Here is a 14,789-nt window from a genome sequence, read left to right as displayed (position 1 = left end):
TTTATAAAAGTAACATTCAATGAATATGGCAGTTCTGGTTGCCTGTCCTCTATGTATTATACACAAGAGTAGATCCAGTGTAGTGATCTGCCACTTTGAATCGAGTTTAATTGTGTTCTAACCTACATTTCAGAAGTCTATTGGGAAGGGATCTAAACCAGAAGTGCATTTGCAATCACAGTCAAAAGCACCTCGATAAAGATGTCAAATAATAATAAAGATCTGAGTAATTGCAATAAGAACTACTCAGAATAACTGCAATCATTGAAAGAATATAACGGAACAGTAAACAAAGGGACTTTGAAGCTACTCTTTAAAATAACAAACATCTTTAACAAACTCGAGTACAAATGGAACACACGGGGTTTACAAGGAAAAAGAAGCATATATTGTGCATTTTCCACACACATATACTGTATGCAATATATATTGATTGTCCATGTTAAGCCAACAGACTGTGATGATTCATGAAGCACTAGCATGACAGTAAATGCAGATGGATTCTTACTGGTAAGTTGTTGATGCAGAAAGCCTGAAAGGACATAGGCTCACCCCCCCCCAAAAAAAAAGTTATTTGGATGTGCAGTTCTTTTACTTTGTACAGTACCATATGACATTGATTAATAACACCAGTTCACTCCAGTGACACCATCTCAGTTGATTAATAACACCAGTGCACTCCAGTGACACCATCTCAACAGGACCTGGCACGTCAAATACAAAGTGATTCATTAAATGTAATATATTCTAAGAAAAGACCTGTTATGTTTAATTTATTAAGGTAAAATAGAAACCTCTGAATACTGCCTATGAGGATAATGTTAGTAATATTAAGTTACTGTATACTCAGAAATATGCAGAGGAAAATTAAATTAACAATTGACATGTTCTGCGTTCAGTACTGGCACAATGTGTTTATACTCAAGCAATCATTTAGCTGTCTGAAGGTCCTGTTACAAGTCAATGAAATACTTCAGGAGTAACTTGCTTCAAATGTCATTTTGTTTTTTGTTTTTTTACATTTCCCTTTTGAAGCTTCTGAAGGTTTTGGGTTCTTAGACTCCAATACTGAGGTATTTTTTCTCTCTGTGTTTTTACCTGAGCTTGTCAGGAGAATCCTAACTGCTCTCTCTGAACAGCGTTCTTCATTCCATTCAAATCATGTGACCTTTCTACACTGCTGGTTCTACACATATATATTGAGAGAGTAGGTGGGGAGTCCTTTAAGAGGTTTTCATTACATAAGTTATACATCAAGCATTAGCAACTTCTAGTTTTGCTCTGCCTCTAGAAGGCAATCAATATTAAAGGTGCAGTCTCTAAAGTTTTAAAATTGATTTCCCTCCCTTCTGGTTCAGATCATTTTCACTTCACTGTGCAGTGGAACATTTCTTTTTTTAACACAATGTCATCACTTTGAAGAAACACATTTCTGTACACTGTACAGAAAAAAAACTCTGTTGGGTTTAACGAACTTGACTTGACGACTGTCTAGCTATTTAGAAACACATTTAATGAATGCTAGTTTGAAAGTGCATTCAGTTATATGTTTTTAATTCTTTGAATGTAGCTTTTCATCAGAGGCTATGTTGCTGCAAAATATAATTGTATCTTTAGTGCCCTCAAGTACAGTATACTTTAGCCATGTTTAGTGTACGAGGTTACTGCATTAGAAGTTATTGAGGAATCTAGATAATACCGTACGTTTGTCCTTATATCCTCATAGTTCAGTTTTCTTTACAATGCAGCCAAAATTCCAGTATTAATTTAGAGGGTGGCGGGGTCAGACAGAAGGTGAAAGGTCAATAAATTTGATTGAGCAACTGTGTTTGTTTTTATCATATGTCTTTCAATTTTTAGCATTTGTATTTTGATGTACAGATGATTACAGTACCTTGCAGTCTAGTCTTTCTCTTTGCTAATGGTTGAGGTTCAATTAGAAGGCTGTATGTCAACACAATAGCAGTGGTCATGCAGTTACTGTACAGAAAGTCATTTTATATGAATTATGAATCTATTATCTATTATGTAGACCTGCTCACCCCATTCATTATAAAGCTTCCAAGACAATACACAATCAGACAGATAGATACTGCGCCAGTCTTCATAGCTTAATTGCAGTCCTCCCTTGTATTATGTGAGTAATGGGGACTGGGAGGAGACTCGAGTGTTGGTCTCCTTGGACCGCCCTTGAGGACAGTGACAGTAGCTGATCACACTCAGAGCTCTTTCTGAAATTAGATGTGCTGACCTCTGTGGACTTGAGCTGTGACTGAAATAAAAATGGAAGGGTAAAAGACACCTTCTGTCAAAACAGTGATTTTGGCTGTGCTTAAAGAAAAATCCCAGGGTAGCAGTACCATGACAGCTCAAGGTGTCACCAACCTGAGTCCAGGATATCTGTCACCTTCTGAAATGTACAGACTGCTGGAAAATTCATTGCGCTTTGATAGTGCATGGACCAGTCATCTACAGTCTTGTTCAGGGTAACAACGGTGATTCTCTAGGCTTATTCTATGTTATAGTGTTAAACAGTCGGACAGCAAAAGTCTGTGTATGAGGGAACATCAGCATCAGTAACAGCTATGATCTTTTCTATTCATAACCAACCTTTATGTAGTCCATCTTAAACATTGAGAGATTGCTGCAAGGAAATGGAGGCTGGCCTGCTTCACAGCCATCCGGAGCCCCCTATCAGATTATGTCTACATTATTTATTAATAGAATAATATAACATGCATATACTCTACATTTAGATGTTTATGTGTATGTCCAAAATGTGTTACCCTGTGTGACTGCTATTGTTACATTAAAATAAATAAATAAATAAACTCAATATGATATGAATGGAGTTCCTTTCTGATGTACCTTGTAATACAACAGACAAAAAGGGCATTCTGATTGGCTGAAAGCTGCTCAGCTGTCTATAATAAAATATATAGAACCACTGCACAATTTATTAAAATAATGCTGGCCTTTACCCTCTGTATCTCACAGACGTCATTCTCAGTCAGGGAAACTCAGGTCAAGGTCACAGAATACAAGGTCATTCCACTGTTTTCAAGATTCTCCATTTAGGACTAGAACTGATGATCAACGTGGATACACTTTTGTACACTTTCAATGTTAGGTGCAAGCTTGGTTCCTATTGTTTTTGTTTCGGGGTAAATCCATAAAGTAGGTCTACATCCTGGTTTTGAGGAAGGTGTCCCGGGAAATCAATCTGCCTTCCCAGGACACTAAATGACAAAACCATAAATTGAGCACAAGATAAATCAGGATACAACTGCAATAGACGCACAATATGAATTGGTTGTCAACACTTTAATAGTAATATTATAAATGTTTCCTATTTGATGAATAGAGGATTTCTAAAGAGAGTTTAAAGCATAGCAATGTGTAATACTGCATAGTGAAAGCATGGTAAAGCCCAAAGAGGTGTGATAAAGCATACTGTCAAACTACGGTAAATCAATACATTGGTTAACCACGGGAAAACTGCAAAATAATACTGTAATGAATTAATGCATTGACTTAATTTTATGGTTGATTTACAGAATAATAATTACTTAGCCTAATAAAACGTTTTTTTTTTTTTCATTAACATTTAAATAGCACCATATTGTGCTTGTGATCTCCTGTAAGTGCCTTTCTCACAGAGAGACTGGTTTCAGAGAAGACAAATCGCTAACTCCACAGTTGGCACAAGGTCGGTTGCTGAACAGGAAGTCTTACGCTGCTCCACTTCCGTCTGGCAGGTGACAGCGTAGCACTGTCAGACATTTTGGAGTTCTGAGTTAGGGAAGGCTGAGACACACACCTAGACTTCATCGCAAACCATCTGAAAATTACTGACGCACGCCGACCCGGGACAGCGGTGAATCAAAATAAAGAGGTAAGGCTTTTGTGAACCCGCTGCACTGGGAAAATCTGATATTTGACGTCTGAAATATTTTAATTTAAGAGTACGGAAATGCCGAGCCGGAAGTAGCGATCAGATGATTGCTCCCACCAACAAGGGGAGGGGAGGCCGCCTTGTGTACAAACAGTACTAGTGCTATGAATTGTAAACATTTAGTTTGGGTTCAACAAGATAAGTAAAGAAGCTATTGAAATAATGGCTTGTTTTTATATGAAAGCTTGTCGAGTGTAATTTGATTGCAGGAGGGCACGACTGGTTTCTTCCACTGCAGTGTTCATTCATTCTGCTCCTCCAAACTGTCATGCTATTAATATTAAGCGTTTCATTTCAGCAGTTTAAGGGTTGTTTAATTGTTACATTCAGAGCAACTGAAAAATATTTTTCTTGTCAGTGTTGACAAGTTCGGTATGTGAGAGGAATGTCTTTATTCTGTTGTATATATTAACCAGTTGTCTGCTGCATTTACTGGGCCCCCTCACACCGTGTCTAAGCAGATGTTTACTTCGCATGAAAAGCGGTATACATGGTTATAACTGTATGTTATCCGAGTGCTTTTTACAGAATAAAAACAACTCTCTGCAATGCTGACAGAATATCATTGATAACTGCATTATAGACAATATGCAACTGTTCCATCAGTTTTGTTTACCAGTGTTCTTATCACATACTGGAGCTTGAGTTAGGAGTTTAGTAACAAAATCACAAAAGGTGACATTCAGTGGTGTGTGATACAGACTAATATCCGTTGGCTTCAAATATACAGTAATCCGGTGCTAAACTTGCTATGTTTGTGTCTACTGTGAGTATGAAATGGTATTTATAGAAGCATTTGGGGCCAGTTATTTGACATATCCACTATAGTTTTATGCCTGCCCGTGTGATGGGGAAACCATTATATTCATTGTCTTTCATTATGTGCCCTAACAATATTGTTTTTAATGTCCATCTAGACACATTACAGAGGTTATTATTAAGATTCATCAGAGCTGACAAACTACCCTTGGTAACAATGGGGTGACATTTTCAAACTTATATATATATTCCACAAAGACCACTAATTTCCCAATACTGAATTATTACTCCCATGACATACTATTACAACACAAAGCACAACAGTGTGGATGGATTGTTCCTATAATGTTACACATGGCATTAGTTTTAACCCAAAGCACTAGCCAAATCCATTCTATCCACCAGGCTCAACATCTTGGCAGTGATATTGACCAGAAACAGCTGTCTGTGCTGTTGACTGCTCTTTAAAGACAAACCTTTGACTTTCCTGTTGTACATTTTCAGATCATGGGTTTACTCCCAGACGTATTGGAGAACAAGGCTGTCAGGGTTTCATGCAGCGAAGCTGTCAGTGAACTAACAACTGCCAACTCTTGAGTTTCGTTAGACCACAAACAGCAGGTGTTTTGTTGTGAAAACCATAACCTGCTATTTATTTACTTGGCTTTTAGAGAAATACATTGTGTATTATATCAAACTGAAAATGAGTCTTCCAGCCAAGCTTACCTCTGTGTACTCTGTTTCTCTTATTGCTAGTTGTCTCTGCTTCTGTCAAGTTAAACACCAATTCTTGTACCTTTTTCACACCCACCTGTATTTGACCCCTTTTGTTTTCCCAATCTTTTGTTCTGGCCTGTCCATCATGGTAGTTTCCCATTACACTCCCTTTTTACAACATACAATCAGCAGTCATTAAAAGAGTGTTCAGTACAATGGACGTGTTTACTGCCCGGTGAAAGCAGTTGTGTTTTTTCTGACAGCAATGATCACTGTCGTATGTAATACTAAAACACAATTTTCAACAAAAAAACTGAATAAACATTTGCACTCAAATTTAATAAAAGGTAAACAGTGGGGAGCAATTCCACAGTAACTGGCATAAGTTCTATCCACTCACTGTCTTGTTTTACTTTTGCAGAGAAATATATGCTGACATACAGCACGTGAACAGCGGATTAGACAGTCGAGTGACCTGCAGTTAAACGACTTCTTGTTTTTATTTTAATCCTATTAAATAGCCTATAACTGGTGTAACTTGAAAAGGACACACACAATTTCAGTGATGTGCAACAGTTTAGATTCCCTGTGAAATGTGAAACGAACAAATATGTAGTTCACAAGTGATCACTTGATCAGTTTAGTAATACTAATAACATTTGATGTATGTACAGTAACAGTTTCGTCTGGATCTTGCAAAAACCAATTGGTCTAAGAACTTGAAATCTAAGGACTAATTTCATGTCATTATTGATGAGGGAATTCCGTCTTTTCAGGATCATCAGTCTGATGGATTTGTAATTGATGCACACAGTTCTATTGTAACTGCACATTGAAATAAATAATTTTATTTATAGGCACTGGACCCTGTTTCTCTTTGACAACTGACACAACCGTTTTGCGTATTTCTTTACACTTTTGACCGTGAACTATACATAAAAAAAGTCTTAGTTTTCATTTTTGATAGTCGTATCCTATTTTCTGTGGAATTACCCTGGGATGTTAATTGTGGTTTTGTCCACTAGTTTTGCCAGCTAAGACTTTTTCTGGTGCCCCTTCCTGTGATAAGACCATAGCCTTTTCGATTTTCTCCTTGTTATTTCCTTGCAGCACTTCCTCTGCTCATGCTGCTTCAGCACAAACCCCAGCCGAGAGCCCCACAAGCTCTGATCCTCCCTTCCTCCCTCCCTCGCTAACTCGCTCTCTGCTTTCATTCCAGGAGAACTGACACCTTGCAGCAAAAATGACTGACTCCAAGTATTTCACCACAACCAAGAAAGGTACAGTGCTTTAAAAAACTAATTCTGGTGGTTAAGTGGGAGGTGCAAAAATAGTAAAGTTTACAGTTGATCTTAGTCTACCAATGTATTAGGGTTAATGTCCTGTTACTGCAGGGGTGGTCTGCCTGTAAAAGATGAGCACTATATTTAACAGCTAGCAGAACTTTTGGCTGTGTGTTATCACCCTGGGTGGCCACCTAAGGATCAGCTGAACTCAGTGTTAAGCTGTGCTGTAGCAGACAGCAAAGTCTCTAGAGAAACAAAAATGCATTATCGTTGTAAAAAGGAATTCTTGGTTATAGTAGAATTGTTCCTTTATAGATAACCAATAGTCTGCCTCTCAGTCCCTCAGCTCTAACAACTAGGCTACACTGCCACGTAGCAGCATTATTCCAGTGGATTCCGATTGAGGCTTTACAATTCTGCAGGATTAAAAACTCACACTAGTCCTGCACCCCGTCCTGGGTTTCTGAACTTCCATGAATTAAGTATTTAAATGATTCATTAGCCATGATTTTAAGCAACACCTTAAACATTGTTACTTCTTATTCAGGTGTGCTCAGTTCAGAGCACATTTAGCATTTAAAACTCGTGGCACATTTTGATTTCAATAATATACCTAAACATAGTTTTGAATCCCAGGACTACTGTAGGTAGTGTAGGACTAGTAGATGTTTCTAACCCTGTGTGTGTTTCACAAATGTAAAAAACAAGGACTTGGATTATTAACTTATGAGCCCTTTCTCCTACAACTCTGCAAGCACATCTGATCAAGCAGAGACTAGACAATAGAGCCTGATTGTCAGGTGGTTTTGCAAAGTGTACTGTTGTCCCCTGAGGGCTTGGTTGAGCCCCCCAAACTAATTTCACAGAGAACTCCGTGCTATGAGCAAACAGAAAAGGCATTACATAGAAGTCAGTTGGTTGGTCCTCTTAAATCTTATTAGACAGGCCGTAAGCTGTGCTATTCTTACCTTTCTGTAATGATGTTTTGTTTACATAATGCACTGTAAACAAACAAAACCAATGAAGAAGGTAGCTAAATTATGGTAATAGTAAATGGCAACTTTAGTTTTGGAAGCATAGCCAAGAAATACAAAGAATTTTTTATTATGCTACATTTCCGTGTAATGCCCTCTTGCAGCACTGAATTACAGGTTGGGGGAAACCTAAATATTATTTAGCTAATCGGAATATGATTTTTAACAAGCGTGTTCGAAATTTCACCCATGCTTCACACATAGCAGTGTCAGTTTACAGAATAATAGTTGAGTGCTTCAGAACAAAGGTCAACAGAGAGCAACAGTTTTAAAAACATTTTGGCACTAGTTTTTAACTTTAAACACTGAGTAATTTTGCAAAAAAACATACTATATATAATTAATTAATATAGTTATGTGTATTCTAATTTATTATAATAAATAATAGTTTTCAGTGTCTTGTATGGAAATAAGTCATACAAAACTATAGCAGCATTGGGATCAGTTACCTACTGGGTCTATGTTTACTGGACTGCACTACAATTCCCATTGGAGTTAGATTTTATCTATTGTGTTGAAAGAATTAAAATTAATTGTGTTTTGTTTGTCTGTTGTAATGATTTAAATAAAGTTTATATGCCTAACGGATTAAGATAGTGTAGCCCACTTCTATTCCTATTTCCTCAATAACAGAACACATCTGTGTTTGCTTGCTATATGATTTCAGTACTCTTTACCCGAATTTCTTGGCAAATTGGTGAATTTTCTGGATCTCTGAGCACTCACTTGATTAGTATTAAATGACAAGGGTGTTTTTGTTCCTGTGGAAGTTGCCTCACCTTTAATGGAGCTACCATACAGTATATTTACAGAACTTGTCTGTTGCCATATTGTTATTTTTTCTGTGTGTATTAAATGCTACGTAGGCCCACTTGTGCAATTCTGAACAGTCTAAAGGTAAAATTCCCATCTTACAGACCCTTGTCCTTTTCTAGCTTCAGAGCCCAATTAGAGTTCTTTGTAATAACTGTATATGATTCTAGCACTGCCTATAACATCCCTGAATACTGCAGTAAGTTCTCTATCAAAGTGTCTGTTTCTGAGATCCTTGCAACGCTATTATAGATAGCTTTTTGTCATTTCTAAAATACCAGTACTGCATTCATAAGATGAGGAAGAAAAAAAAAGTTCATTATTCTTGACATGCAGTAATTGTAAGAAATAGGTTTGACATTTCTACAGTGCTCTCTGAAAAGCCTGGCCTTTGGGGACCCTGAGTCTGCTTGCTAAGCTTTTGTGTTTATCTTCCCGTACACAGCAGAGCAGCTGTTTGGAGGTGATTTTCTATCTAAGAGCATTCAGACACTTTTCAGTAATATTGTTGGGCAGTTGGGAAGGAGATGTCAAAGTAACTAGTTTAATGTGGCATTTACTATACTTTCCTGTATTTGGATTTGTCTTGATTGAATGTGTTTTGGTCCATAGTTCTACAATGTTTGTCCCCCTTGTCATATGATTCCCTATGGAAGATGCATATCCTATGAAACAGCAATATAATGGAGGCACCTGTATGTTACACTTGATCAGGACAGTTTTTGAGAAATCTAAATATGGTGGCACCTGTCGGTCTGTATCTTTCTTTACACACATCTTTCTGTGAAGAGGGTTCCCCTGGGCCACTGTGAAGGGATCAAACCCCAAACTCTTATAAGAACAAGTAGAATTAATTACATTTATGAAACAAGGGGAAGCCATTATACCAGTGCTGTAATAATGTAATTTATTTTAATCTGCGATTTAAGATCAAACCACTTAATCCTGTTAATGCCATTTAGTGTCTACCTCCTCAAGTTTGCTTGTGGAGAGAACTGCATTGCCTGTATGTGCTCTTGCTCACCATTCCTTAGTGTATTGAGTTGCCCCATTCTGAGTTTGTGCTTGCTCACTTTGTCTGTCTGTTTGCCTGCAGGAGAGATCTTCGAGCTGAAGGCAGAGCTAAACAGCGATAAGAAGGAGAAGAAGAAGGAGGCTGTGAAAAAAGTGATTGCGTCTATGACCGTCGGCAAGGATGTCAGGTATAGAAACTGGGTTTCCTTGGGTGTCTGGGAGAACTGACAGCAAAGTTAGTGTCTTTGAAGCATGGTGGAGTGACCTCATGTACAAAGAGTCAGCCCTTTTCTAACTGGTGGATATTGAATTGAAAACACTTGTGTTTACATGCCAAACTCAGTCAGGTTTGGAGGAATCAATGCACTCGAATCCCATTAAGACCCCAGCATGATTCTAGCTTGAAAGTGGGAACATGCTGACTATATATATAGGAAGCAATCTCGCTTCCTAGTGCTGGCCATGGGTGAAATTGATTTTCCAACTGTGAAGTAGAAAGGTTATCTTCCTTGCTGATGCATCAGAGCCCTCCAGTTTTATCCATATAGTTTACCCCCTGTTTTCCAGTGCCCTATTCCCTGATGTTGTGAACTGCATGCAGACAGATAACTTGGAGCTGAAGAAGCTGGTGTATCTCTATCTGATGAACTACGCAAAGAGCCAGCCAGACATGGCCATTATGGCTGTCAACACCTTCGTAAAGGTAATAGTTATGGTGGATTGAGGCTCTTGGGTGTAGGGAGTGTAAGGTTGGCCAAACCAAACGCAGCCCGTATAGCTTTTGTTATGATTTACTGGACAAAAAATCCAAATGCTCCCATTCAGATGCATTCCAGTATCAGTTTGTACTGTTAAATGGGTTAATGTCAGGTTTGATGGCTAGTGCCATTTGTGGTTGGTTGAATTTTTCCATTGGCAAATAAATCGGACCAAACAGTACTGATTTTTTTTTTTTTTTTGTAATTGTTTAATTTTTGTTTTGATGTTAAAATAATATGAAATTGAAATTCACTTTTATAGACAGACATGAGTGTTTATTACAGTGTCTTCAGCAAACAATCCATAAACATATGAGTACAATTTAAAAGCAATACAAATGCTATAGCTGTGCAGAGCAGAAATACAGTACAAGAACACAAGCAAAGGGTAGAGTACATTTTAATATCCTCAACTAGGTTTGAGCATTATGGCTTGTGGCAAATCTTGGAAAATGCTACAAACAAAAATTTAATGTTTAAATCCCATTTAAATAACTACTTTGTCCCCATCCAGGACTGTGAGGACCCCAACCCTCTGATCCGTGCTCTGGCTGTGCGCACTATGGGCTGTATCCGTGTGGATAAGATCACAGAGTACCTGTGTGAGCCGCTGCGCAAGTGCCTGAAGGACGAGGACCCCTACGTGAGGAAGACTGCATCCGTCTGCGTGGCCAAGCTGCACGACATCAACGCCCAGCTGGTGGAGGATCAGGGCTTTCTGGATACCCTCAAGGACCTGATCTCGGACTCCAATCCCATGGTAAACTGATTGTGGATTTGCTGTATTTTAGCACTTGAACTTCATTAGCTGATTAGTGCTGCTGTTACACTTTGAGATGAATGAGCTGCACTAGACCCAGTCCTGACTTTCAGAACTCCCCCTTGTTTAGCTATATTATTAGAAAGACCCAGTAGGTACCAGGAATTTGGATGATCAGGCTAAATCTGCTCTGAACCAATCGTGCTTACCTCATAATGAATGTAGTGTAGTTGTTCATGCAGCTATAAGAGAGGAACAGTTTTTATTTACCAGGTGTATCATGGCTCCTAATAGTAACAAGGTGGAGTGAAAACCTAGAGGCTATACAGATGTGGACACAATGTAATGCAGCAGTTCAATGTAATATACAGTATGTTTTTGTTTTGATATTACAGGGCAGGACATTATTAAAGTGTAAACTGGCAGCTCATAACATTCCCCCTAAATGAACCTACTGGTGCAGAGAGAAGCAGTGTATCCAGACAGTTTCAATAGCTCACAGCTATGCTGAGTGTGCTCAGATCATTGCCATTTCAAATATTAACAGTACATATACAAATAACATTCAGAGGTAGTAGGGAGGTGATAATGCTCAGACCTTGCATGTAGTTGATACAGCTGATTTTAATAAAAATGTTGTTGCCACTATAAACAGCCTTTGGCTGGCAAGTGTAAACTGGGTATGTGAGTCACCTGTGTGTGTGCTCACCGCTGTCACATACTTGTGTGCTGTACAAGACTGTGTATTAACCCCTTCCTGTCTGCTGCCCTATAGGTGGTGGCAAACGCAGTTGCTGCCCTGTCAGAGATTGCAGAGTCCCATCCCAACAGCAATCTGCTGGACCTGAACCCGCAGTCTATCAACAAGCTGCTGACTGCCCTCAACGAGTGCACAGAGTGGGGCCAGATCTTCATCCTCGACTGCCTGGCCAACTACACCCCGCGGGATGACAGAGAGTCCCAGAGGTGAGTGTCAACAGGATTGTCCCACTCCTGTCCTTTGGGCTGAACCGTTTAAGAGTGTTTGTGTGTTGAAGCCACCATGCCTCTCACCTGGGGCACAGTTCAGTTCTGTTTGTGGTTGTTTTCATCACAGTCTGGCATGTCTCTGGCCTACCAGAGAAATGGTTAATGAAACGTACTTATCGGTCACTCAAGGGATTGTCTCATTGTCTTTATATACAGGTGAGTTAGTATTTGAAATGCCCTCATACAGGCATCCATTGAAGTAGTCCCTACATACAGGTCTTTCTTCATTATAGGAGTTTATTTTTTATATTTACATGTTTGACATTAGCCCTTCCCCTTTTACATAACATTTAAATAACAAACACCTTTGTTCTTGTATGAGAGTGAATTTACCTTTTTTTTTTTTTTTTTTTTTAACTTTTATTGGCCAACTGTTATGTGTTCAAGTCTTGATGAAGTCCAGGTTCTCATATAAAACAGAATATGAGAAATATACTATTCTCCAACGTTGAATCCCTTTCAACCAATTACTTCTCATTGTAAACCCTGACCACTGTGTTGTCTCTCTCTTCACCTCTTGCAGCATCTGTGAGCGTGTGACCCCCCGCCTCTCCCATGCAAACTCTGCCGTCGTGCTGTCTGCCGTCAAGGTGCTGATGAAGTTCATGGAGATGCTGCCCAAGGACCTGGATTATTACGGCACGCTGCTGAAGAAACTAGCACCCCCTCTGGTCACCCTGCTGTCTGCAGAGCCTGAGCTGCAGTATGTGGCCCTCCGTAACATCAACCTTATTGTGCAGAAAAGGTATGATCTTCCACTAGGGTCATTGGAGACGCCATCACTCTGAGCTACACAGTACAAGATAACCGCATGTGATGGAGGCCTTAGCCAAAATGTCACACTAAGTATAAAAATGAAGACATTTAACCACTTCTGATGTGGGACATTAATTCAACCTCCCTCTGTGTTGGTGTCTCCCAGACCAGAGATCCTAAAGCACGAGATGAAAGTATTCTTTGTGAAGTACAACGATCCAATCTACGTCAAACTGGAGAAACTGGACATTATGATACGTCTGGCCTCCCAGGCTAATATTGCTCAGGTCAGTATAAAAAAGATTTACAAGCATCTCACTAAAAGCAAGGACTGCTATACCCAGTGCTTGGTGCGTTGTTAACTATATTATTTAAATGATCAGGATCAATCAGGCAAAAATCTTCATCCATATATCAACAGTTTAATAATAAACCTACAGGCTTGGGGCATACTCCAGAATTTCTGGCATCTGTTCATTTGAAAAATATACGAATTGAAGGCTGTGCTGAAACCCAGGACATGAATCATAACTTGTGTGATTTTCTAACACGCTTTAAAGGTTTTGTCGTGACAAAAAAAAAAAACAGCCTGTCATATTAGCAACAAATTGATTTGAATACCCTGATTCATATTGTAGGGATGTTCCATGCCTGTTACTTGTCTGTAATGCACAGCAGACAAAGGCATGTGAAACCCAAGATATTTATTGTTTGCGTGTTGCAATTAACCTCAAGGGTATGATCATTATTGATTTATTGCAAAACCAAGTGAAACCTTTTTTTTTTCTTTGTGCCTATTGGAATTGTAGAATTGCAGGTTTGAAATGTTATATTCTTTTCCCCTTGACACAAACTCTGAATCTGTGCAGGATTATCCAAACTGCTGATATAAAAAATGAATATGCAGGAGTGTATTGTGTGCAGCCGTGAGTGTAAAAACCAAAACTAGATTTTTGTTTTAGGTAATTGCATGCTTTGGCAATTGCAGAGAAAGACTGAATACAATTATGAATTTGTAGTGGTAAGAAACCACTGTCATTTTTATAAGGTTCTCACTAGTTTTTAGGATTCTGGTTGTATATCTACAATATCTTTATTCGCATTGCTCTTGTTCTTTGACATTCAGTATCTACCATTTATGTTAGGATGTGCAACTATAACTGCTGTTGTAGAATCAAGGAGAAATATATGAACACTTCTGTTTAGAAGTTTAAAATGTCAATAGACTGTTGCTGAGTAATGCAATACAGTACCCCAGTATATCAATCACAATAATTGCATTTAGGTTAAAGGTAATTGAATGTAGAAAAAGATCAGTAAGTATAAAAACTGCAATAGGTTTACGAAAAGTAAAATCAGTAGCGTGTTTTTGGCTCTATTAGTGTAGATAGTGATATATATATATATATATGTGTGTGTGTGTATATGTATGTGTGTGTGTGTGTGTGTGTATATATATATATATATATATATATATATATATATATATATATATATATATATATATATATATATATATATATATATATATATATATATATATATAACTGTATTGTATGACTAGACAATCTCCGCTACATTAAGACCATTCTAAAGTCATTTTGTAAATTTGTCACCACAGGTTTTGGCCGAGCTGAAAGAATATGCCACAGAGGTGGACGTGGATTTTGTGAGGAAGGCAGTCCGTGCCATTGGCAGGTGTGCCATTAAAGTTGAGGTAGGTTTACAACTCCTTAAGGATTAAGTTCATGCTCCTGCCACATTGCTACTATTGTAGAGGCACCTGTACTGTCCTCCAATTTTAATTCATGTTTTATGTATTAAAGGACTTCTTGTGTAATGACCTCTTCTATAATGTGTTCCCATATATACTGTATATCATTTTATACACTAAGTGTTCTATGTAAT

The 14,789-nt window shown here is 38.3% G+C and overlaps 1 protein-coding gene across 1 annotated transcript in view; it reads left to right on the top strand.

Moving 5' to 3' along the window:
• Positions 1 to 3,761: 3,761 nt before the first annotated feature.
• LOC121299775 (AP-1 complex subunit beta-1-like) overlaps positions 3,762 to 14,789 on the top strand; it is a 32,119-nt gene continuing 21,091 nt past the window's right edge. The window contains exons 1-9 of the mRNA XM_041227816.1: positions 3,762 to 3,895; positions 6,651 to 6,711; positions 9,661 to 9,766; positions 10,146 to 10,281; positions 10,851 to 11,096; positions 11,872 to 12,062; positions 12,649 to 12,870; positions 13,048 to 13,168; positions 14,503 to 14,598. Coding sequence (XP_041083750.1) covers positions 6,675 to 6,711; positions 9,661 to 9,766; positions 10,146 to 10,281; positions 10,851 to 11,096; positions 11,872 to 12,062; positions 12,649 to 12,870; positions 13,048 to 13,168; positions 14,503 to 14,598 — 1,155 coding nt within the window. The 5' untranslated portion in view covers positions 3,762 to 3,895; positions 6,651 to 6,674. The remainder of the gene's footprint in view (positions 3,896 to 6,650; positions 6,712 to 9,660; positions 9,767 to 10,145; positions 10,282 to 10,850; positions 11,097 to 11,871; positions 12,063 to 12,648; positions 12,871 to 13,047; positions 13,169 to 14,502; positions 14,599 to 14,789) is intronic.

Source organism: Polyodon spathula, chromosome 25 (genome assembly GCF_017654505.1).
Source record: "Polyodon spathula isolate WHYD16114869_AA chromosome 25, ASM1765450v1, whole genome shotgun sequence".
NCBI lineage: Eukaryota > Metazoa > Chordata > Actinopteri > Acipenseriformes > Polyodontidae > Polyodon > Polyodon spathula.
This window is presented reverse-complemented; position numbering and strand designations above follow the sequence as displayed.